Here is a 23,828-nt window from a genome sequence, read left to right on the forward strand (position 1 = left end):
AAGAGGGGAAAGGTTGTACTCATTTTATCTGAATAGAGTTGCCGCAAATAGTTGATATGGATGCTTTTTCTTCTGTCGTATGATGCAATACAACAGGAGTGCACTGTATGAATTAGTTTATTAATACATAGGTAGTCAAAAAGATTTATCCAGGATTTGATGAAATCATCAACTAATTGCTGCTACAATGTATGTGTCATTACTCTGCTGTTTGAGATTGTATGGGCAAGTTTGGGGAAGTCATACTGAGAGTCACTGTATAAAAAGCTGAGGATCTGTGAAATTCATCAGCATAAGGTTGGTGAGTGATAGTGGATCTATAGTGTATGCCAATATCTGCATATTCTGCAATGATTAGCTTTTAATCAATACGGTCTGGGCTTATATCCCAAGTGTGTCTGAATCAAGACTAATCAAGACTAATCGTGATGGCACACTTGGAGAGCATTGGACCATTGTTTGTGTACCGGAGGGCAGATTGATTTTCTGCTGAGAAGACTGCTCGATGCAGAAGGTACTAGTATCTTGTCAGCAAACAATCAGGGGACCAAATAGCCGACCAAACAAAGGGCATCAAATTTATATTTAAGTGTATGAGGAAAGTAATGTAACACACCAATTGACTAAAAAAAAAAAGGAGAGTTATAAAAAAATACAATAAAAAGGGGCCTTGCGTAAATACTCAATTCCGAATGATACATGGCATTAAAACCAAAACCAAAACAACAACTTAGTCTACATTCAAGGCCTTCTCCAAAGACTATGCGATGATCAGTTTGGCATCTTACAGGACTCATGCATTCATTTAGAGTACACTGTACTTGAATCATATCTTAAGCATTCCTCCCCATTTTCAGAATTTTTATGTACTCATTTTTTTTTTAACCATATCAATTGCATATCACTACGTATGAATTTTGTTGATTGTACATTGTAGTATTAATACGTATAGATGTATATGTATGTATGCACTCATATTTTTGCAACCATAATCTGTTTTATAATTATAATTATATTTGTGTTGGAGATGAATGAATGAATGAATGAATGATAGATAGATAAGACTGGAGTCGCAATGATGAAGGCCTTCTTTAATTCCACACAGGATGATTTGTAGAGGAAACAATGCAGCTGAATGTCATGAAACTTTAGAAATCGGTATCACATTACAGGCGTAGGAGCGTATGACAGCTACATAGAAGTTGATTTGCCATACACCTTTGTAGTTAATGATAACTGTGCCGTATGAATGAATTGATTTGATGGATTAACTAGAGAAATTGAAAAGGTCTGATAAACATGAACTTGAATTGTCCATGAGCATTTCTGTTGCCAGCCAGCTTGAAAAGAAAAAGAAATGCTGTAACTTTAAGGTCTCCTCTTCATGAATAGTTCATCTTATCAGTCTTAGAGCCCAACAGTGGGCAAGAATGGCATGTTGAAGATAAGGCGCAAATGTTGATTTTCAGCAGAACAAAGCTTGTTGCAAAAAGTGTCATCAGTCGGTTGCCACGGGTACTGCTGCTGTATGGCGTCGCCATCATTGTATTGTACTGCCATCCTACATGGTACCTGTTTTCTCAATGTTAGAGGTAAAGGGGATATGCCAAAAGACAGAGGGGAAGAGAGGGAGAGAGATACACCATAGATTGAGAATAGAGGGAGAGATAGAGAGAGAGAGGGAGATATAGAAACAGATAGATGAAGAGAGAGGTAGAGATAGATCGAGAATAGAGAGAGAATGAGAGATAGAAACAGATAGATGGAGAGATAGAGGTAGAGATATAGAAACAGATAGATGGAGAGGTAGAGATGGAGATATAGAAACAGATAGACGGAGAGAGAGGTAGAGATAGATTGAGAATAGAGAGGGAGAGAGAGAGATAGAAACAGATAGATGGAGAGATAGAGATATAGAAACAGATAGATGGAGAGAGAGGTAGAGATAAATCAAGAATAGAGAGAGAGAGATAAAAACAGATAGATGGAGAGAGAGAGAGAAAGATAGAAACAGATGGAGAGAGAGGTAGAGATAAATCAAGAATAGAGATAGAGATAGAAACAGATAGATGGAGAGAGGGAGATACAGACTTTCACACACATAGGCCTACACAGACATAGTGACACTCAATACAGAGAAAGAGAAAGGAAGAGAGAGAAAAAAAGACACACAGGCAGATATTGAAAGACGGGAAAGTACAGAGAAAAGAGGAGATAAGAAGACAGACAGAAAGACTGATAGGCAAACAGACAGACAGCAAGAGAGGGACAGAGACAGACAATAATAGTGACAGCGAGAACCAAAAGGCTCATGGCTACCAAGCATGTAAAGTACAGGTATGGACTATACAATTATGCACAAATCATTACCATGAGTAAGAAGCCAAATGTCTCCACAGATCAAAATGAACAGATCTGACCTACATTTTTAAAATGAGGATTGATTCTAATTATCAGATTCAGTGCAATCACTCCGAAATTGTGTCTGCTTTGGAAAGGACCATTGTCTTGTTTGTAATGCAATATATATTTGCCATTGTCGCTCATATTGATACTGATTAAAATGGACACTGATCCATAGACAAAATTCAACGTATATATTCAGTGGATTTCATGAATGACACTAAAGGGATGGTATAGTATTGGTTGAGATAAGGATATTATGAGCTTTTAACTTTTTGCGAGAAACTACGAAACCACTTATGAGATGTTACAGAGCATAGTATTCTAAGAGGAATCCAAAGTTTATCTGATGAAAGTCTGTTTTAAAATGAATGAGATATCCAAAAACAAAGTACATGTAAACAAAGCAATCCTAATAATAGGTGGGTCCCACCCTTTATTAGGATTGCTTTGTTTTTTGGATATCTCAGCCATTTCAAACCAATTTTCATCAAATAAACATTATATTCCTCTTGGAATTGCATGCTCTTTCATATTTCATAAGCAATTTCTCATTATCTCACTGAAAAATGTAAGAAACCTAAAGCCAGGTCTCAACCAAAGCTATACTATCCCTTTAACCTCTCGGCCCAAAGTAACTCTTCATGCCCATGTGTGTATTATAAATCGGGTTAAAAGAATGCTGGTTGTCCCGCTAATTATGAAATGAAAACCTCTTTCTTTGTTGAAGGAAATATAACAAGTGCAGTTTGGGGAAAATCTGATGAAATGGTACAGCAGAAAAATATCACAATGTGAACACGGGATATTTCATTGTACATAGGTGGCTGGAAGTTAAAGAACTTTAATGTACATCTTCGATGCTCGCTTCAGTCGGCTTTACAGTTCAAACACAGTAGATGCAAAGTCATAAGATGTGCTTGAGAAATGTACATTTTCAAAGAAAATACATGGCAGCTTCAGCTCAGTAATGACCACATGACATTACTGGGCCCCGTTTTTATCAAAAGATATAATCGATTATTTATAAGTTTCCTTACCACACAGGCTGCCTTAAGAACTATGATAGAAATCAACTATATAATCAATTATAACTCTTCATAAAACAGGGCACAGGTTAGGTACTACCTGGAAAAAAAAAAACAACCAAAAAACTGGGCACATACACCCAGTAATATAAATCTGAACTGGCATCAAAATGACAGAAATTACAATTTTAGTGAAAATTAAAAATACTGGGCACATATTTCAACCAGGTCTTGACGAAAGTTCTGCATCTGATGATACAGTTTATTACTTAATTCATATTCATATATCATATCATGTTACAGAGAAGGGGGAGGAGGAAATATTTTGACAAATATCATTACATGTAGTATATCATAAGCTGAAATCTTCCTTTTGTAGTTCAAAATTCACTGTATGAATATTTCCTTAGTTTTTGATTACACGAATGCAGGCATCAAAGAAATGGCCATGCAGTGTCACAAATTTTATAAATATTCCTCACAGCTTGAGACAATACACATATTACTGTACTGCAAACTGGTTCCACAATTACTAAATCAAGGTTTACCGTTCCTGCTGCCCATTTTGTTCTCCACAAAATCCATAAAAATTTCAATTTTTGTTTTGCATGTTCTCGCAAGGTGACGTCAGAATATGACACAATGAGCTCATATATTGTATGTACAATGTTCGCGCCCACATTGACAGTAAAAAAAAAAAAAAAAGGAAAAAAAGAGAGAAAAAAACAAAAATTCTATCGCTCTTTTAGTGATGAAGGTAAAGACATACTAGCATCAACCTGAGGCAGAAGTGAATATAATCCTTGTGTAACTGGTCCAGCCTCTTTTCCCCGACAATCGTGGCAAGGTTGACTACTTACTACAGTGGAGCCTCATCATAATGAGGTCGGATATAGTGAGATACCTGAAAATAACAAGGTAATTTTGGAGGTCCCATTCCTTTTATATTCTTCTCTTTTCATCCCTGATATAACGAGATACCTGATATAACCAGGAAGTTTAAGCTATCCCAAGCACCTTGTTATAACGAGGTTCCCATACATTTCTTCATTATTAAAACAATCTACTTTCAACAGTCTGCTGAACAATTACTGTATACTGTTAAGTGAATGCCTCTCATAGGACATGCTGCTGCTGTGCTGGCCCGCTAAAATAAATGACAGAAAAACAAGATTTAAAGCAGGAGAAAACCTCTGACAAGTTTGTGAAAAGAAGAGGGTACTGGTATACCAATCTATCGCCAGATAGTAATGGACACAATAATGTTCAGCTTGTCACGAGATAGCAAGTGACATGCCCGACACATCAGCCACATTTACTGCATGCCTTGTTTCTTGATAGAAATCTAAGAGTTGTGTGATATCTTTGAAGTTAAAAAGCCTGTATCCCTGAAATCGAGATTTACAGTATGCCATCAAGTCTCAAACACTCCACTTCTGTGGTTTGGTGCCATGTATTTTTTTATCATAATTTGCACTTTTCTTTGTTTGAGTTAAAAATCATCTTCCTGTACTAATCCCTTTGCCGGTTATGATTGGTTCACTTGTGGAATTTTCAGAAACCTCTTCATTACTAGATCTACAGCTGATCCTTAAAATTAGCAACATATTCTGAAACATTGAAGGTCCGGTTTCGCTCTCAAATTTGTCAATTTCTTTCTGATTTTGTGTGGACTGCAGTGACTCTAACCAGTTCTACATAATCTTTCTCCGATAAAAGATAAACAGTGAAATTCAGGGGAGCTGATGTAATGGAGATGGACAAGATTGTAACTTCTGGAGCAAATTTTACTCAGGACTTGACAGATTACATCTTAATTGTGGCTACATCTGCACAATATTTATGACTCTATATTTTCAAAACATGAGCTGAGCATTTAAATAAGGCTGTATAACCTTCATGAAAACCCAATTCTTTTTTCATAATAAATATCCGTTCAGGTAACTTTTCTCACTTATGGAAAAATACCTTTTTCATTACTGAATATACTTTTCACTACTGTATATGCCAAATATTTCGCGAGGTTTTTATTTTCGCGAATTTCGCGAGTCAGTTGATATTCACGAAATTAAAGACACGCGAAAATATTGACTCTGATCCCGATGTGGATGTGACGTACGGATGTACATTATCTCCGTTCAGTACAGGACTCCACGATCGCGAATTTAACCACTTGCGAAATCGTCAGGAATTCCCGATTCGCGAAAATTTAGACTCGCGAAATATATGGCGTATACAGTATATCTTACAGTTTACCGCAGACATTTAATAATTCAAGCCAGTAATGTGAGTTTTAACTCATTAAATCTGACTTCAGAACATTGGACAATACAGTATATTCTTGCTTCACGACCATGCAACCAGATTGAAGAAAGCCTGTCATGTATTACTAGTGTTTATAACATTGAAATATATCATTAAGCTGCAGAGAGAATTAGGCATATGACATTTGAAAGAACAAGCACATTCATATTACATTTATGAAACAATGTAATTTGTGACGTTAATCACCACAGGATACAGATTGCATCTATAAGTATATATTAAGTTACAGTTTACACACGGTTATGAGTGTCTGGCCCAAGTATCTGTATTATGGAAAACTTCTTATTCCATTAGCTCCAAACTGTAGTATACCTCTTGAAGTTTTTATAACACACAGAAGGATATGATTACATGTCTCTTACATTAGATGTACAATTGTATATCTAATGCAGGGAAACCTCAATATAACAAGCTTGCTTACAAAGTGGTACCGCTTTTCACAAGATGAATTCGGTGGTCCAAAGTTCCTTTTACTGTATTAAGCTGGCCTCCTTTTAGTGTATTTACGAGGTACGGGCTATAACAAAGTAACATCCATGGTCCATGTGACCTGGTTATCACAACGTAAAATCTGCGGTTCAGGCGACCAAGTTATAACAATGTGAAAATTGGCGGTCCCAGCAACCTCATTATTAAAAGGTTTCCCATGTAGTATGCAAGTTTATACCTGTCTGCGTTGCATACCCCATTGACGGGATCTGTATGCAATAGATATTCCACGTACAGACCATTTTTAGCCTACTATGTTGACAGTTGTATCTGCTACTCTAAGAATCAACTCAAGTAAACTCTGGAGAAAAGGAGTGACCTAAAGATGCATTGCGTCAGGTAATTATGGCAATGAATCGATATTGGTGAATATTCCTTTTGGCCTGCACAGAGTGTATTTGTGGGGACTGGAGGCAAAAACTGGAAGGCAAACAGGCCAAAATATGTTAAGATTCCTGTCTGTTCATCTAAACAGAATCTTGACAATGGTTTTGACAAACGTTTCAAATTAATCCCATTTAATAATTCCTTCAATCATTTTCTGAAATTCCCAAGATCTTAAACAAAGTGATCTTCTCATCTTCCAATCCCATTGTAAACCTCATACCCTTTCAGTTACAGTAGAGCACTCACATGTACAACTCAGCCTTGACGATGCATGTCACCTGTGGTCAACAAGTTGATGACACTCAGGAATAGAGACACATGTACATTACATGCAGAGGCTGCCTCTTGAGATGGCATGATATACTTCTTCCACAATTATCATTTGCAACATCATGTGTCACTTAGCAACCAAACTACCCCCCCCCATCATACACTCTCTCACACACATACATACATGCACATATCGTCAATTTGCATTCACAAATCGTTAAACTTCTTCAAAGCATCATAAGGGCTGAAAAGCAATTAAATGTCTCGTGGGCGTCTGAACATTTTCTAACGTTCTCGTAGACCATCCCGCTCCATTCTTTCTCTCGTCCATCCGCTCATCACTGAATTTCAACAAAAAGTCGGAAGGGATGGAACGAGGCGAGGCGTCTGATTAACACAATTTATTTGTAATAAGCTAACATCGTGTCCCATCCACCCCCGAATCATTCATTCATCAACTCATCACTGAACCCTCCAAAAAGTGAAAGGCAGTGGGATATATCTGGTTGACATATGCGGATATGTAAGCTATAGAGGGAGGACTACTTGGTATAAATAAATCGCCATGCAATCATGGAATGCCAGGCAACATGACAGAGGTATGCAAATGAATCATCTCGCCCTGTCATACGGTAGATTTTGTACACAATCAATGTGACATGAGAACACAATCTTTCTCATCTCACAGAAAAATAAAAAGAATGCTCATTTCCTGAATTTTGCACATGTTCTTGCATGTACAAACTGAAAAATCACCCCAACATAATGAGGCTTAATTTGCATAAACTAGTGTGGCATCAAAGGGGACGCGAGTGTATTAAACTGATGGAGTTTTACCTACGTCAGAAAAGGCAGACTGTGCTTCATGCATGCAAGGAACTTTTCCTTTTCCTTTCCCTATAAGTATAGCATGAGTTTTATACTCGCATTGTTCTGGCATAAATCTATGTGGATCGACCATGTTTGCTACATCATTCCCCGCATTTTTAAAAAACAATCCCAACCCTGATCTTTTCTTTCATCCAACCATAATTTCCCCTACTGTATATGCCACATATTTTTCGCAGGGTTTTTATTTTCAATTTCGCGGCTGGGATGCTCCTTGTGAATTCAACACCACACCACATATTCATTCTGATCCAACCACAATGCCACATGCAAACATACATTTCTCTGTTCATTACTGTAACTCCACAATTTGTGAATCTAACCACTTGCGACATTGTCAGCAAGTGCCCATTTGCGAAAAAAAATAGACTTGCTGAAATATATGGCATATACGGTAACTATGTCACACAAGAATGGAATGCAGTGTCAGCTCTGCGTCCTATGCCATCGGTTCTTCGGCAGGCGCCTCTTCCTCGGGCAGTCTGCGGGGTCCGTAGATCAGGACGTAGGCGCAGTGCCAGTCTCCACCTCCGGACAGCTTCAAGATGTCCTCGCTGTGGATTCCTGTTACCGTGTCATCGTCGAACTTCATCCACTCCTCTGAAAAAATATCACAAGGCATACAAAGTAAATGACATGATTCTTTGATGAGGTGTTTATGTGGGAGATACTGTAAAACGAGGAATGTTCGCGTGCATTTTGATTTTGCAAATTTTGTGAGAGCCAAAATTCGCAAAATTAATTTACACGCAAGTTCTCGTCTACACTATACGGACTGAATGCCAGTGGCAATTCGCAAAAATTTCATGCCCCGAAAAAGGCCATCAGCTCCAATTCGCAAAATTTTTATGCTGCGAATATATCATGTTTTACATTGAATTGTCTTGGCATTTTTTTTTTTTCATTTCTGAATGAATTGAATGAAGAATATGATATGATGAGTATTCATGGTCTGTTCAATCTTGATCTGAAAAATACATCACACAAATAGAATCATACAAGCTTGCATTAGATGTACGCATAGTTGTAAATAGATACGTACATGCATATTATAATGAAATCTGATTTGAATATCATTCTGTGAAGCCATCAAAAGCTGGCAAAGCTGTGTTCTTTGCTGGTACCTTTAAAAGAGGTGATTCTCTTGCAAATCACATGAACGTCAATTTCAAGGGCTGATTTTACATCCACTTTCCAGGGTTTCTTAAGAAAACCCACACACACATTCTGAATTTAAGAAGTAAAGGGAACTCATTCCCCCGGCTTTGCGGTGGGAGGTGACCGAGTGCAAAGAGACAATTTGAGTGATGTGCCCCATACAAAAAATTTGTATCATTATGTCCAATTTTAAGCAGGTGCTACTGACCTTCTTTTCTCCGGACCCACGCCACGTAGTGACCAGAGGAACTTGACCTCCCCTGGTGGGTCAGCACAGCCTGGAGCTCATAGTAGCCGCTGTTGTTGCTGCCGATGTCTGTCCAACATAGAGACACAAAGGAGACTAAGGAATCATAGGTGGATTCACACAGTACAGTTTAATAAATAAATAATGAAGCAGTTTTGAAAGAATATAATATCACAGAATTAGGTATCTAACATGACTGTGTGATATGATGCATCACGCGTTGCCCCAGGGTACCGTAGTACCCCAGGTTACCGCATTGTGTAGCGCCACCTCACGTCCACTCGAGTACAGCCGCAGAGAAATGCATGCACTGTGTGTGCGTGTACAAAGTCACTCCCATGCCACTGCATGTTATACGATGCATGCACGGCATGCAGTGCTAGCAATAGTGTGTGCTTCAGTGCACTGCAGTGTAGTGGCTAGCGCCGCTCGGTCCAGCACCAAAATAATGTCCACTTTTTGGCAACCCAGGGTACAACCTTTTTAAAAAAATAAATAATTCAACAAAATGGCTGATTTTCATTTGGTATCCCGGGATGCCATTTATGTCATCATATTCTGAAAGCAGAAACTCATGACAACATTAATCATGCTTTCTACCAATTTCCTTAATGTCCACTTTTATATCTCAGCAAACACATGCTTCTTGACCGTTTGCATGCCCCTCTGGTGTGGCTAGATTCCAAAGAGCATCTTCGGTAGTTATATTGATCTTAAGTTGAATATTTCTCTGAATTTACATTTCCTGTCATTACAAAGGTTCTAAATGTTGTGAAGGGTAATATGAAAATGTCTGCATTTTTCTCAAAGCTTTGCACAACCATGTGTAGCCCCTCATTCAAATCCCATTGGAAAGCACGATTTCATTGATATGGGGTGGGGGGGGGTGGGGGGGGGAGGGGGGAACATCACTGTGAGTTGCACTATTCTAGTCAGGTTTCACATTATACTACTAAGGTGATCACTGTGAAGTATCAAAACATTGAAAGTGCTTGACTGTTTAATACTGGCATTCAAACAATCTTTTATACTTGAGTTGTCACACTTTGTTTGAATTTTCCTCCATTTAAATTATTTCACTAACTGAGTGAATAACTTTTACAATGTCATGTGGAGTCAGCACAGAAAGTCAAATTACTCTCAGGAAAGGAAATAACACATGTGAACTCACCATCAGGGAAGTCAAATGGCAGATACTTCACATTCTTCTTTGCACTATAGTCTTGGGCTTGCTTTGCTGTCTTGCCTGCTTGTTTAGCCTGAATAAATGTACACCATTATGCACACAAATAAAAATTAACAACACTTTTCAGTAGATGACACAGTAGATGCAATTCTTTAAAAATAAGAAGTTTGGGAACTACAAAATCTTTAAAATGGGTGAATGTTCAAATCGATATTTGTATTAAAAGGCTCTGTTTTGGGTTTCCCCATTTGCTCTTTGTTTTATTCATCTCTTTGCATTGAGCCAATGAGGCATCAGTACAAGATTATGGCAGAATCTGAATATTAAAACACTAGCAAAGCAGCCGGTTTTGAGTTTATTATTCCTGTTCAAAGAACATCTTATGGTCTGCCTTCTTGAAGCTTTATCTATCTATATATTCTTTCAAAAGTTCTGGGGATCTTCCTCCACATAACAGCATCATCTCAAAACAAACAAACAAACAAACTCAAAATAAAATGAAACAAAGTAAAACACATAAATAAACAGATAAATAATAATACTAATAATCATCATCATCATGTGTAAATGTATAAATACTATCAATTCAACAAAACACACACAAAAGAAAAGGACTGAAAAATTACCAAAATAAACCAACCAACCAAACAACCAACAAACAAACACACAATCAAAGCAGAAGCTGTTTCTTGACTCCCAGAGCAAACAACCATCAGTCAACCAATCACAGACGAGTATTCCAACCCCTGACAACCTAAACTCCTCCCACCTGCTGAGCTTCTTCCACTTTCTTGTCCTCCAGGGCTTTGAACTTCTCCCTGGCTGGAACAAGCTTTTCTTGGAGCTCTGGGGTGCAGAGGTCAAACATGTCTAACGTCATCGGGTACTTTATATCCTGAAAAACAAAAATGTGTGGAATACAAACAGATAGAAAAAGCAAAAATAGAGAGTAAGTCTTCTTGTAAAATTGAATTCCAAGTTTTTTCATGATCAAAGCATTACTTGTTTCTTGTATATCATAACATCTCATTACTTCAAATTATATACATGTGTTTATGTCAGAGTTTACAGGCATGAATGGCAAACATGCCAAATCTCTTACAATTTTTTGTTTATTAGAATTCTTAATATTCATTCTTTGCATCATTGCAATTGTTATTCTCTGAAAAACAAGTTTTAGAAGATAGTATTCAAAACAAACACATGTACAAGTGTACATGTAAACATACACACACACACACACACACACACTGCAAATTATGATTATGGCATTTTGTATATTGTAAGCTAGCAATAGTAGCAATGATAAGAACAGTGAGTAATCAAAACAAGGTGAGACAGACTGATGTTCAGAGAACAAAGATAGAAAGAAATTTATAGAGACTTCACAATACAAGCAACTTGGTAACTTCAGAGAAATCCTGGCACTCACCTTCAGAACTTTGGCATTGATGCCCTCCTTTTCCTTGTAGTAGAACCTCACAAACTGGACTGTCATGTACCCTGGTAACCTACTGATTTTGGACTGCAAACATAACAATCACAGAAAATCACAAGTTGCGGCATTTATGCATGTCACTGCATGACAACATTATCCGGACGGTGATTGGTCATAATGCCATCATGTGACTGACGAAGTGGGGATTGATATTGTTGTATTGAGAACACTGACGTGACATCAGATTTTAGGGAGCTTTAGATTTGCTGCGTGGACGTTTGAGACAACGCTTGAGCTGGACATTCTCCTCTTCCCTGTGTTGTGCTGAAAAACAGCTTTAGATTACGCTGAGACGCAACATATAAAAATTAAAATATGATCAGTGAATGAAGTAGCTCTCTACGTCGTGAATTGAGCCCAGAACGCATAGTGAAAACTCAGGCGCGCGAGCTATAAATAGATTGACTTTGATACGCGATTCTGCGCATGCTCAGACCAGGTTTTTTCCCTTTGAACATCCCTGTCGCGAAAACTGTCAGCTGATGGGGTACAGAATGAAATGATAGGCATTTATGCAGACCATAAAATATAACGAATATTGCCTCGTCTACTGTAAAAGTGGATATTTTCGCGCGACTAATTTTTCGTGCTTGGCCCGGTAAGAAGAGTTTCGCATGTTTCTAATTCCGCGGAATCAAGACATCACGCACAGGAACATATGGCAAGCAAAAATATTCGCGTGCTTTTATTTTCGCGCTAGTTTCTGGTTGTGTGAAATGCGCGAAAATTTCAACACTGCAAAAATTTCCACTTTTACAGTATCGTAATATTCTCTCAGGCGCCCTCCCAGGAGTTGCATTTTCCTCTTGAGACAATATTTTTCCTCAGTGCTGGTATCTTCCACGAAAATACAGTCTCCTTGGGAAATGACTCCCATAAGGAAGTCAAGTGCTATATTCCACCTCCAAAAAGGAAATATCAGTATAATGTTTTACCTCTTTCAGGTAGTGGGCATTCCTGTTGAGAGTTGGTGAATTCTTCTCTATTTCTTCCTGCAATCTCTGCCAAAACAAAAGAAACAACAAAAGATGTCAAAAGAGCATTATGCACTTGCGTTACGTTTGAGAATAAACAATACTTAATATCACGAAGGAACATATCCAAGCTAATGCGGGTATATACACATGTATACAATTTTTTCTGTTTTTATTTTGTTATCATTATTTTTTTTTACTGCATTCTTACATACTGTAAAAAACATCATAACAAATACTATGTCTTACCAATTTGAGACCCGTGTGAAGGTATTTGACTTCTTGAGATATAAAGCAGCTCATTTGATATATTGTCTCCTGGGACTTGACAGGTGGCTCATCTTCCGACTCTATGCACTTTAACCTGAAGCAGTCCAAGATCAACGCTAAGGAAATATAATCATTAGTGGAAAAATGAGCAAAGAAAATGGGATTCCACCGGGATCAAACCCGAGACCTCCGGATGCTAGCCCGGTGCTCTACGGACTGAGCTATAGAAAGCCCTAGTTCAGTGTTCGTCCCAAAAACCCTAGATTCTCAATGCTCGGATGGTCAGAAACTATAGCAGTGTGTTTGTGTGTGACACACACACACGCACACACTTAAACCTGGCATAAACCCGAAAGATAATTCAACTTGGGGTTAAATGCGAGGGATCACTGAAGTGATGCAGCTTTTTGAGTAAATATAATTACAATACATTTATACAATCTCATATGTACATACATAACAGGGCTGCAAAGTTTTGTGCATCAAATCAAAGAAATTTCACACAGCTTTCAGGGTAATAACTGTGTGTTACATGTATCTTGATACAGTTGAACCTCAACATAACAAGGTCATATGAAGCAAGATATAAACTGATACAGATCTAGCTGAAAAATAGAGATGATTTGACTCAAAAGTACAGTTCCCACAGGAGTGTGTAGTAAAATTATGTAGAAAAATCAGAAGGACTTAGGATTAGGGTTAGGGTTGTGCTAGGGTTTTAGGTTTAGTTTGATGTGAGGATTAGGATTAGACTTAGGGTTATATTTGAAGGTAGAATTTATATTTGGCTTAGCGTGTCTATATTCCATGGGGGCAAGTGTCGCAGGAGCAAATGTCATGGAACCCGTTGCTACAGCAGACTTCTCAGAGTGAAAGTAATGGTTGGAAAGGATACGTGCTGTCAAACTTGGCACCAAAGTACTGATCTATGAAGGACTTGGCTGAGTCGCTGGCCTCTGGAGTTGGTGCATCTCTGGCCGGTCTCCCCGGCAGCTTTTGTTGGAGCATTCGGACGAGTTGCAGCCAGCATTCGTTGGCATCCTTGGGTTCACGGTGTGGGTTTAGAGGATTTCAAAGGATAAGTTTGGCAATATATCTTGTTAATATGTACTGGTTTGTACAAACTGGAAAGAGTAACAGAATGGACTATGGGCAGTTTTAACAGTCCCATACCAGCACATTCCTATTAAAAGTGAAGTCAAATACTCTCTTACATACAACACAAGGCAAAAATCAAACGTTAAGGCAAAATCTACATCTTCAAAAAAATTAGGGAAAATCGCAGGCATTTTGGTGATGAGAAATTATTACAATCATGATTTGAGTGGTTTCTTCTGCAAAAATGACAAATTTTCAGGTCATTTTGAGCTCTTGGATAACGATCTTTGTAGAGTGTGCTACACAGAAATGCATACACACACTTCTAAATCAATCAATGAAAAGTCCCTCTTCTACAAGTAGATAAAATAAACCAACATGAAAGCATGGCTAATATTAAACACAGTATTAAGAATATTGCACCTGAAGACACATAGTTCTAAACTTTCAAATAAATTATGCAGCTTTCAAATTTTGTTTTCCTGCATTCAGTCAAAGTTGCTTTCCTTCAGAAATACTGAAATATATAATATGATATATGGATACACTGAGTGAACCCATATGAAGAAACAGTTAATGCAGAACAACTAGCAGGTGCATTGCAACACTGCATTTCAATAATTCCACCCATAATCTCTAGTTGTTAAGAACTTAGGAAATGACTTTTCATTGAGCATTCATAACTTGCTCCTGCCATCTGCATATCAAATTTCATGCCAAATAGGTAAAGATTAAAAAAAAAAAAATATTCAAAGAAATGGGCAGGGGTGGGGTCTCAAGTTGCCATGGATACCATCGCACCTGCTGCTGGAAGACGCCCTGCTCCGTCTTCTCCGCGAAGTGGGGGAAGGCAAGATGCAGAAGCTGGAGGAGTAGGATGGGAGGGAAGGCTTCCGACGTCTTGTCCATCGCCCTGTAGAGGTCCCTGATGGCTGCCGTCAGCGACTCCGCGGGGGCAGCGGAGGCGAGGCCCGGGTTGATCTTGCCATCGAATCTGGTGGGAGAATGGCAAGTTTGTAGTACCCTATCATGTGCATTTTGGTTACATGTTTATGTCTCGACTCATTTAAGTTCAATCATGGACATAATGGGGAGACAATGTCAAACTATGGTGTTTCTACAACATTATGTTGCTATCATATCGCATTATATCACAACACCATCCCCATATCCCAATGAAGCCCAAAGACTGGATTAAAATGCAATGGTTGGTCTCACACTACCATTTCCAAATCAACTTTTCTGGGAACTTTGCAATGGAAGAAATAAAATGATTGTCCAGAAATTCATTTCCATTTTGGCACTTTCCCATTTTGTTTTTAAGAAGTGTTTTTTTCTTCACAACAATCTACAAATGTAGGTAGAGTGTAATAATCAGCTGTATATACAATGTATAACAATTGTTCGGATGATATTAAGTGAAAAAAAAAGGGCTTCATAAATTGGGCTGGCCCTCACTCCAGAACCGTTGAGCTCAAGCGAAAGTCTATATGATGTATTGTATCATGAACTCTGTTGTAGACATATCATCCAACATTCTATCTCCAAATCCCAGGATTCGCAGAGGCCACTCCCAGATGCTGAACATTCTACATGCACGTACCCTCATCTATCAGAGAAGTTTTATTCTCGACACTCCAAGACTATGGAACAGCCTACCAGACCAGACCATCAATTGCACCTCTCCTCTAATGTTCAAGGAAGAGGTGAAACATCTACAGTTCCCTTCGACGGTAGGAACACTTTTCAGCAGCACATGTTTTTGAAAAATTAGCACTGCATACATGTACATGTGCCCTCACAGCACACTTTTAATATGAACTGTCCATGCATGACTGCACTTGCACCACACCAGTACGCTGAAACACCACACGGTAGCCTGTTCTTTACTGAAAGAAGAAGACAAATACTCTATAAAAGAGATTGATTCAATTGGTGACAGGAGACAATTTGCCACACTCACGACTTGAGCTGTTCTCTGAGTTCTGGGACACTCCTGAGGCACTGCAGGGTAGCGTTCAGGTAACAGGTGTTTCCTAGATTGTTAAGTCCACAGGGCAATTCCATCTATTAAAGATAAAGAAACAAAACAAAAACACAGATGAGGCATTGCAGCATTCAGTAGCTGTAAGTTACCACACATTCTCTCTTGCTCTATCACCTTTGATATATAACCCTGGAGGTAATAAGCTGGCCAATTTTGAAAATACATGTACATAAAGTGAGTTCATAAAGATATGAAATATGACACATTGTAACACATTGTCTGGTTCCCTCAATACATGTATGAGAAGACAGTATACAACATGTACCTGGCAAGTTTTGTCTGCATTTAACCCGTTCCATACAGGAACCTGGTGACCTGCACATAAGTCTATGGGTATTCCAGAATTCAGTATGGAACAGGTTAATTGGCCATTGTAGAATGACTAGAGACCTTTCAAGCATGGAATCAAGAAAGGGAGAGAGAGACAAAGAGACTGAGAAGAAAAAGTGATACCACTATTTTTTTTTTTAAATGTTGAGATGGTGGACAGAATCCATGCCTGTAATCATGTGGTACAATGTGTGTATATCAGCAAACTTTTAAGTCTGTTTCTTTCCCTACTATTCATGCCTGGTGCTGAGTTCTTCAAAAAGTGAATAAACACATATCTTTTTTCCCCCTCTCTCTCTCTCTTTTCTCTATCACACACTGTATGTAAAAAAGATTAAAAAAATGGGAAATATATATATATATATATATATATATATATATATATATATATATATATATAAACTGCTATCATGAACAAAGATGTTAAGCATCAACCTTTTTGCTACCTTCAATTTTCTTCTCTTCTCTGATGATACACTCATGCTATCAAACAAACTCTACAAGGTTTTACCACTCTGTTACATCCCTTCACCACAAAAGTGCTCTTCTCTTTACAACAGCATCTATTTTGTAAGAAATGCAGACTGGTTGTCAGATAGGCTGATACAGCATGAAAATTATTGACAGAATAGAATAGAGGGAGAAAGCATACGTATGCAACTCTACAATTGATATAAGACACATCGTCGGCTGAGAAGCAGAAGGGTGTAATCAGTTTTGGGTTTTTTTTGTTGGGGGGGGGGGGGTCTTGAGTTAGTGGTATCATTTTGAAGAGCTTCATCTCATCTACATCATGGTGTCAATTCTAAATTACTTTAATCTGTTTTCAGTAAAATGTTACAAATCAAAATCATGCGGGTACTATTTTACCTGATATTTGAAACAATGGTTATAAATCTACCCACATTTGATTGAATAATTTTTCTACTTCATGAAAATTGATTGTTCTGTATTTTGATTTATGCTCAAATCTTCATAGAATGCCATAGCGACCTTCTGGCTCTCATCTGACGACGGATGGAGGAATGATAGGAGATAAGAGAGAAAGCGAGGGAGGGATGGAGAAAGAGGGGAGAGGGGAGAGTAAAGATAAATCACAGGAATTAAAGCAGCATCTTACAGCACTGGCCAGCTGTTCTTCCGTCATATCTTCCATGAAGACTGTCTTCTGCTCGGGAGCCTGGGGCAGTGCGTCAGCTGACCCCATCATCAGCAGAGTGATTCCCTACGGATGTAGATTCAGATGAGAGTGCACAGATTCAGAGAGGAGTGAAAAGTCAAAACATTGACATCATGAACATGTATTGTATAAGTTGTTATTTTCACACGGGCTTAATTTTCACGAATTTTGTGAAGTACTGTTGGACCGCACATTTAACAACACACAAAAATGTTGGCACACACTAAGAAAATGATGCACTTATGATAGCCTCGGTGTCAAATCACGAAAACAACATCTCGGGTAAATGTCTGTGACCTCCTCATTCATGAAAATAACATCTGTGCGCAAAAATAGCAACTTATACAGTATATCATACAATGTATACAATATGAGTATACCTGATCCAATCATAAAGACAGAGGACCACATCACTCCCTAGCAATATCTTGCAGCCAAATGGAAACGAGGGAACTATCACCTTGCTAAACGGTGAAAGGTCAATATCAAAGTTGCATCTCTGAAAACCACAACATTTAACAATATGACTTGTCTAAATCTTAAGTAACCACTAGGATTGTAATTATGGGCCTCTTATTGTCTCACAACATTTCACAAATCTAAAACTTGTTACCAAACTGCAAGGAGATGCCTTAATGGCAACTGTGGCTTTGAGTAAAGTTAAACAAATCAGAAAAAGTCAGAGTGGGGGGGGGGGGGGGGGGTGAATACCAGAACATAAATGAGTATGTTCAACATACAAACATTCAGCTGTACGTATCCCACAAAATACTCCTTTTATCTCATTTTTCACATCTACTAAACTTGGGGAAATCTATGCTTGCCCAAAACTATTAATGTCAAATCATTCTGCAGGTATTCCATTTTTTTTCCTCTTGTACTATAGCAAATCACAGTGAACTTCTTGCGTAGCTTTTCATTAGATATCATAACAACCAATCTGGCTCTTGGTCACTTCTTTTAAAATACTCAAAATATACGTCAGGACAAGAGTTTCCCATTTAATATGTCTGCAGACTGCAAAGGGGCTTCAGTATGAGACATATTGTGGGGTTCAACATGTTTGCATTCTGTGTCGGTTTGTTCTGAACTTTCAAATTCATGTCACTCACATCTTTGAGCTTGAAGTTCCCCCACTCCTCCTTGAGTACCTGCCCCTTTAGCATGATCTTCTGCCGCTCTGGATAGACTCCAGACAGGGTGAAGACCTGCGCCTTTAGCACCATTGGGGGCTCGTCGGTGTTACAGGGGACATCGGTGAACTTCTCCTTCCCCCATTTGATGTTTACTAAGGGGGGGGGGGGGGGGGAGGTGGGAGAGAGAATCATTGTGTACCAGCAAAACAATTATTTCTGAACAGAAATCATAAAAAAGAAAACATCATAAAAACAGGTACAATTTCAGCTTTGAAGTCATAAACTTTAGATATCCAGTCTAAAGACATCTTATACACTTGTGATATATTAACAGTACTAATCAATAGTTCCATGCCTACAATTTTTCTGGTTTTACAGTATAAATCAGTATATTCTAATCATATAAGTTACATGTATACATATGTTGTATATTTCATGAGACCGTGGCCATGCCTAGACAGAAAATTATGTCTGTTTGGAGGAGTTTTTAGAGTACAGATCCCTGTTTGTGGCAGGAATTGTTTAGTTCCTTGATGAAACTGCCCAATTACATGTAGGTTTTAGATGCGAGAGCCCTCTCACTTATCATAACACATGCGAGTAACTACCGCTTTTGTCAAGCAGGACTATAAGCACACCTGATGCTCTCTAGCTGAGAAACAACAATCCCAAAGGAAGCTTCTCAAGCCCGTTAAAGTTTGCAAGGTATTAATCGGTACTTCAAGGCTTATGGAAATAGTAAAGATACAATGTATGCCTTGATATCATATGAATACTGTATATTGTGTTTTGGAGATCAGTTTGAGCTGATGGGAGAGAGCAAGAGTGGCCTTCTGCTTCTGATCGCTCCAAATGTGTGAAATGAATGATTTCACTTGTGGGTTTCTTGGGGAGGCTGCAAACAGGGCTACGATAGAGGATGCATGTTCCGATTTGCATCAGATGGCATATCGGACCATGCATTCACCGCACGCTAGCAAGCTAACCTCTTATTGTGCGTACAGCACATTGTGCCATAGGCATAGTTACTCTTCACCGATCATGACTCGAACCATCGCATCATCTCTATGCTAGGGTAAAACCCCCAGTACTCGGTCATTTAAGCTTTTCTGCAATATCTTTCAAACTACAAATAATACACACACACATCATATCTTCCGCAATGTATGTGCAATATATCAAATTTCTTTAATCTCAATTTTCATTTTGTTAATAATGATAATAATAATAGTCAGTTCTTAGAAACGCGTAATACCATAAGATAGTCTCTACACACATGCGTGTACAAAATTAATGAAACAAAATCTATCACATATTTCTTTATTCAAATATGTAATCAACAATTGTCAAAAAGGTAAGTTTTTTACAGATTTGAATTTATCAAAATCTGTAATGCATCTAACACTGAGAGGGAGATTATTCCATAATGAGGGTGCCATTTTTCCAAAAGACCTATCACCATATGTCTTAGATTTGACACTTATTTCAGAGAGGAGATTTTTTTATTTTGAGCGCAGATTACGACCAGGATGATATGGCTTGATGAGTTCACTGAGATATGCAGGGGCATTTCCATGAAAATATTTCAATACAAGGGTCAAAATCTTAAACCTGATACGAGCTCTTATGGGCAACCAATGAAGACTACGAAGAATGGGAGTTATATGATCAAATTTCCTTTTGCGTGTCACAAGCCTTGCGGCTGAATTTTGTATCCGTTAGAGTCCTGTCAGGTAAATATTTCACAGAATTTCACAAAATCCCAAAATATATCACCTTGAAAATTGGCCCAGAATACGGTCATCGCGATCAGAATTCGGTCAGGTGATATGCGCGTTCAAAGTCAATGCGCTTTCAAGGCCGCTGAAAATGTGCCGCGCACTACCTTGTTGGCGCAAAATTGCATCGGCGACGTTGCAGCGCTCATTGGTGACCGAACAGGCCTACCTGGTGCAGTCAGCACTTGCATTCAACCCTTGTACATTGAATCACTGCATCGGCATGTACGGAAATTTTGCTTTTCTTTGGCGTTTTTGCGGATACTATCACACACTGAGCTTGCGATAAGCAAAAAATCCCGCAAGAAAATGGCGTATTTCTAGATTTTTAGCGCTTTTTGGGCTTGGAGAGCTTAATTTGCGCGCGCTTTGGAAAAGTCGCGCCGATTCTGCACTTTTGACGTGACGGTGGAATTTGGGGTTTTCGATGGATTTTTGGAGGGGGCTAAAAAAAGGGACTTTCCTGTTAGTGTTGTGAATGAGTGTGCCAGTCTGTGAAATGATGCGATTTGCGGAATTGCGTGTTGTTTGTGACGGTAGAACTCACTGGCTGATGATTAGTGATAAGTGACCGAATTCCGGTAGGTGACCGAATACTGGAAGGCTTACCCTACGCTACGCTACGGCGTAGAATGAATGAATGAATGAACAGGATGAATGATTCGATTACAGAGTGAATTAGGGCCTAGGTAAACACGGTAAAGTTAAATTCTATTTGTAATTTAAAGTAAACTTTGAATTCCTGTTAAAATTGCAGATATGCTCTTGAATATTTCATAAGGGGTTTTAAATTATCTTACTAAAAGTAAAAAAGCTGAACCCCAACTCAACCAAAAATCATACCATTCCCTATTAATGCCCAATGGCCAATGGAAATGTCTGTTTTTAAATATTTGCCACAAGCAAAATTTACACACAAACTTTGTCATGTATGGGACCACACGCTAGACCAGTGCCTTTGCATGACTTGGCAGACAATCCACAAAGAAAATATCGATATTCTGAAACCACTTCGGATATAACCAACTAAATCAGCCCCAAAGTGAGTGTAAATGGTGACATAAATTTTCCGAAAATGTTTGGGACTTACTGTTGTACACCGGCATTTTGAGAGAAGTTTGGGCACAGAGCAGTGTCTCCTTCGTTGTGATTCGGCCTTGTTCAAATTATTCGTATTCATCGAGCGAGTAGCTGATGATGGCGTCGCATTTTGATAAGCAGCATAGCATGTTGTCAATTTTGTGATTCATCATACTCTCAACTGGTCCCTTCATATCTATCACTGATCACTACGTAAAGTGTGTGTCTTGTTTTTTTTTACATAGTCTATAAAGACAAGACCTCAGCATAATATTATGGTCAATTCGCAACTGAAAAAAAAAATAAAAAAAGTAATAATCCATGAATTCGGTCAAATTTAACTATATTACTGTATATCATTACTAAATAAAAGAAGCATATACTTATTTAATTGGAGAATTCACAAACTATAGAATCAGAGCCGCACCAATGATTTGCAAAAATATCTTGGTGTAAGCAGCCGGAATGATTGTCTTCTGTATATAGGGCCTAATAAGTCGAATTCAGCCGAAAGTTGCTAGAAGTAGTGTCCTATAGGTATTGTTAGACTTAGCTCCTTTTCACTGAATGAGGCGAGTGTTTTCCGATTATATATTGTGCTTCTCAATATGAATCCGTGGTGATGAGGCCTATACCCAAGAAGCGCAAACTGTATTCGTACTGGGGCAGACATGTATGTCTATAAATAAATAAATAAATAAATAAATAAATAAATGAATAAATAAATACATACATACATAAATAAATATATAATACATATATACATATATATATATATATATATATATATATATTTATTTATTTATTTATTTATAGAGAGAGAGAAAGGGGGAGAGAGATTTTATACGTGTATAGCATGCAAATAATCAAAATAGTATCAGTGGGCATCATCAATACTGATCCGATATGTCATGAGCTAAAGTTGAGAGATAATAGTATAGGGTTACATAAATATATCACTATATTGCATGTCAATGCATAAATGAAAATGTATATTCCAGTCCAAATATAACTTAGTCTAATAAGAAAGAGTAAAATATTACGAGTTCAACGGTATAATTTTGATCGAAATTGGATGAAAAATAAGGAAGTTATGACATCTTGACGTTTCGCTATTTTGAGGGAAACAGTTCTTGAACAGTCAATATGAATATGCAAATGGAAAAGTGAGCATGTCATTCCCTCACAACTTACCATACTAATAGTTTGTACATAGAATTTTGAAATTTCCAGTTTTTCATTCAAACGCAATTATGCCCGAGGCTCAAATCCTCGTATATCTAACTGATCACTATTCTGAAGTTATTCAACCACGAATAACATCATTTTTCAGACTTCAATGACAGAAGCATTGAATTTTCGTCATTTTTTTGTACATGATCAATGGAAAATTGTGAGGGTATTACACGGTCAGTTCACTCATTTGCATATTCATATCCACTGTACAAGAACTGTTTTGCAGAAATGAGCAAAACCTAAAAATTCCATATCTTCCTTACTATTCTTCCGATTTCAGTCAATCTTTTACCATTATACTGGTAAGCTTTTGCTCTTTTGTATAAGACTTACTTATTTTTGGACTGGATTTCCCCTTTAAAGCAAATTCTAATTGATAAGGAGGGACCTATCCAAATAGGCACAATAGGCCCTACAAGGTAACTATGATATAGTTATAGTTATAGTTATAGTTATTATAGTTATTATTCTATTCACATTCCCAGACATAAAATACATTTCTTGTGGCAAACCATTCACGGTATAGCGGCCCTAAACTATGAAATGAATTGTTATGATGGGCATCATATGAATAACGGTGACATTCAAAATCCTTTTCTTTCAGTTTATAAACTATCTTACTCATTACAGTTCTTATATTTTCTATACAATTAATAAATACATTACATGCTTGTAATTTTCTCTATGAGTAAACATATCAATTTTGCATTAGTGTTTTTTTTTCTTTGCACTTTTTCTATTTTGTTTTAGTTAACTTGTTGTTGTTGTTTGCTTTTTGATCAGTGCATGCTGTCTACAATGAACGTACATGTATCGATGG

At 37.9% G+C, this 23,828-nt stretch overlaps 1 protein-coding gene across 1 annotated transcript; it reads right to left on the reverse strand.

Moving 5' to 3' along the window:
• Window positions 1-8,033: 8,033 nt before the first annotated feature.
• Window positions 8,034-21,852, reverse strand: LOC139744345 (ubiquitin carboxyl-terminal hydrolase 14-like). Its single transcript, XM_071654786.1, has 13 exons — window positions 21,783-21,852; window positions 18,891-19,066; window positions 17,719-17,823; window positions 16,185-16,288; window positions 15,023-15,215; window positions 14,019-14,164; window positions 13,103-13,217; window positions 12,815-12,880; window positions 11,814-11,906; window positions 11,151-11,276; window positions 10,367-10,454; window positions 9,157-9,264; window positions 8,034-8,390 (listed from the first exon to the last, which is right to left on the reverse strand). Exons 1-13 carry the CDS (start codon window positions 21,796-21,798, stop codon window positions 8,230-8,232), a joined length of 1,497 nt encoding a protein of 498 aa, XP_071510887.1. The 5' UTR covers window positions 21,799-21,852; the 3' UTR covers window positions 8,034-8,229.
• Between the last annotated feature and the right edge of the window lie 1,976 nt (window positions 21,853-23,828).

Source organism: Diadema antillarum, unplaced genomic scaffold, assembly GCF_040938485.1.
Source record: "Diadema antillarum isolate AM-2024a unplaced genomic scaffold, OU_Dant_1.0 seq00001161_RagTag, whole genome shotgun sequence".
In the NCBI taxonomy this organism is placed as follows: domain Eukaryota; kingdom Metazoa; phylum Echinodermata; class Echinoidea; order Diadematoida; family Diadematidae; genus Diadema; species Diadema antillarum.

Bases quoted from the DNA above. Each gene is read 5' to 3' on its own strand.
- LOC139744345 (XM_071654786.1), bottom strand. The intron at 17,824-18,890 runs GTGAGTGACATG...CTACATCCGTAG, and splicing joins GGAACTTCAAGCTCAAAGAT to GGAATCACTCTGCTGATGAT. The intron at 12,881-13,102 runs GTAAGACATAGT...TTGTTTTGGCAG, and splicing joins TTCACACGGGTCTCAAATTG to AGATTGCAGGAAGAAATAGA.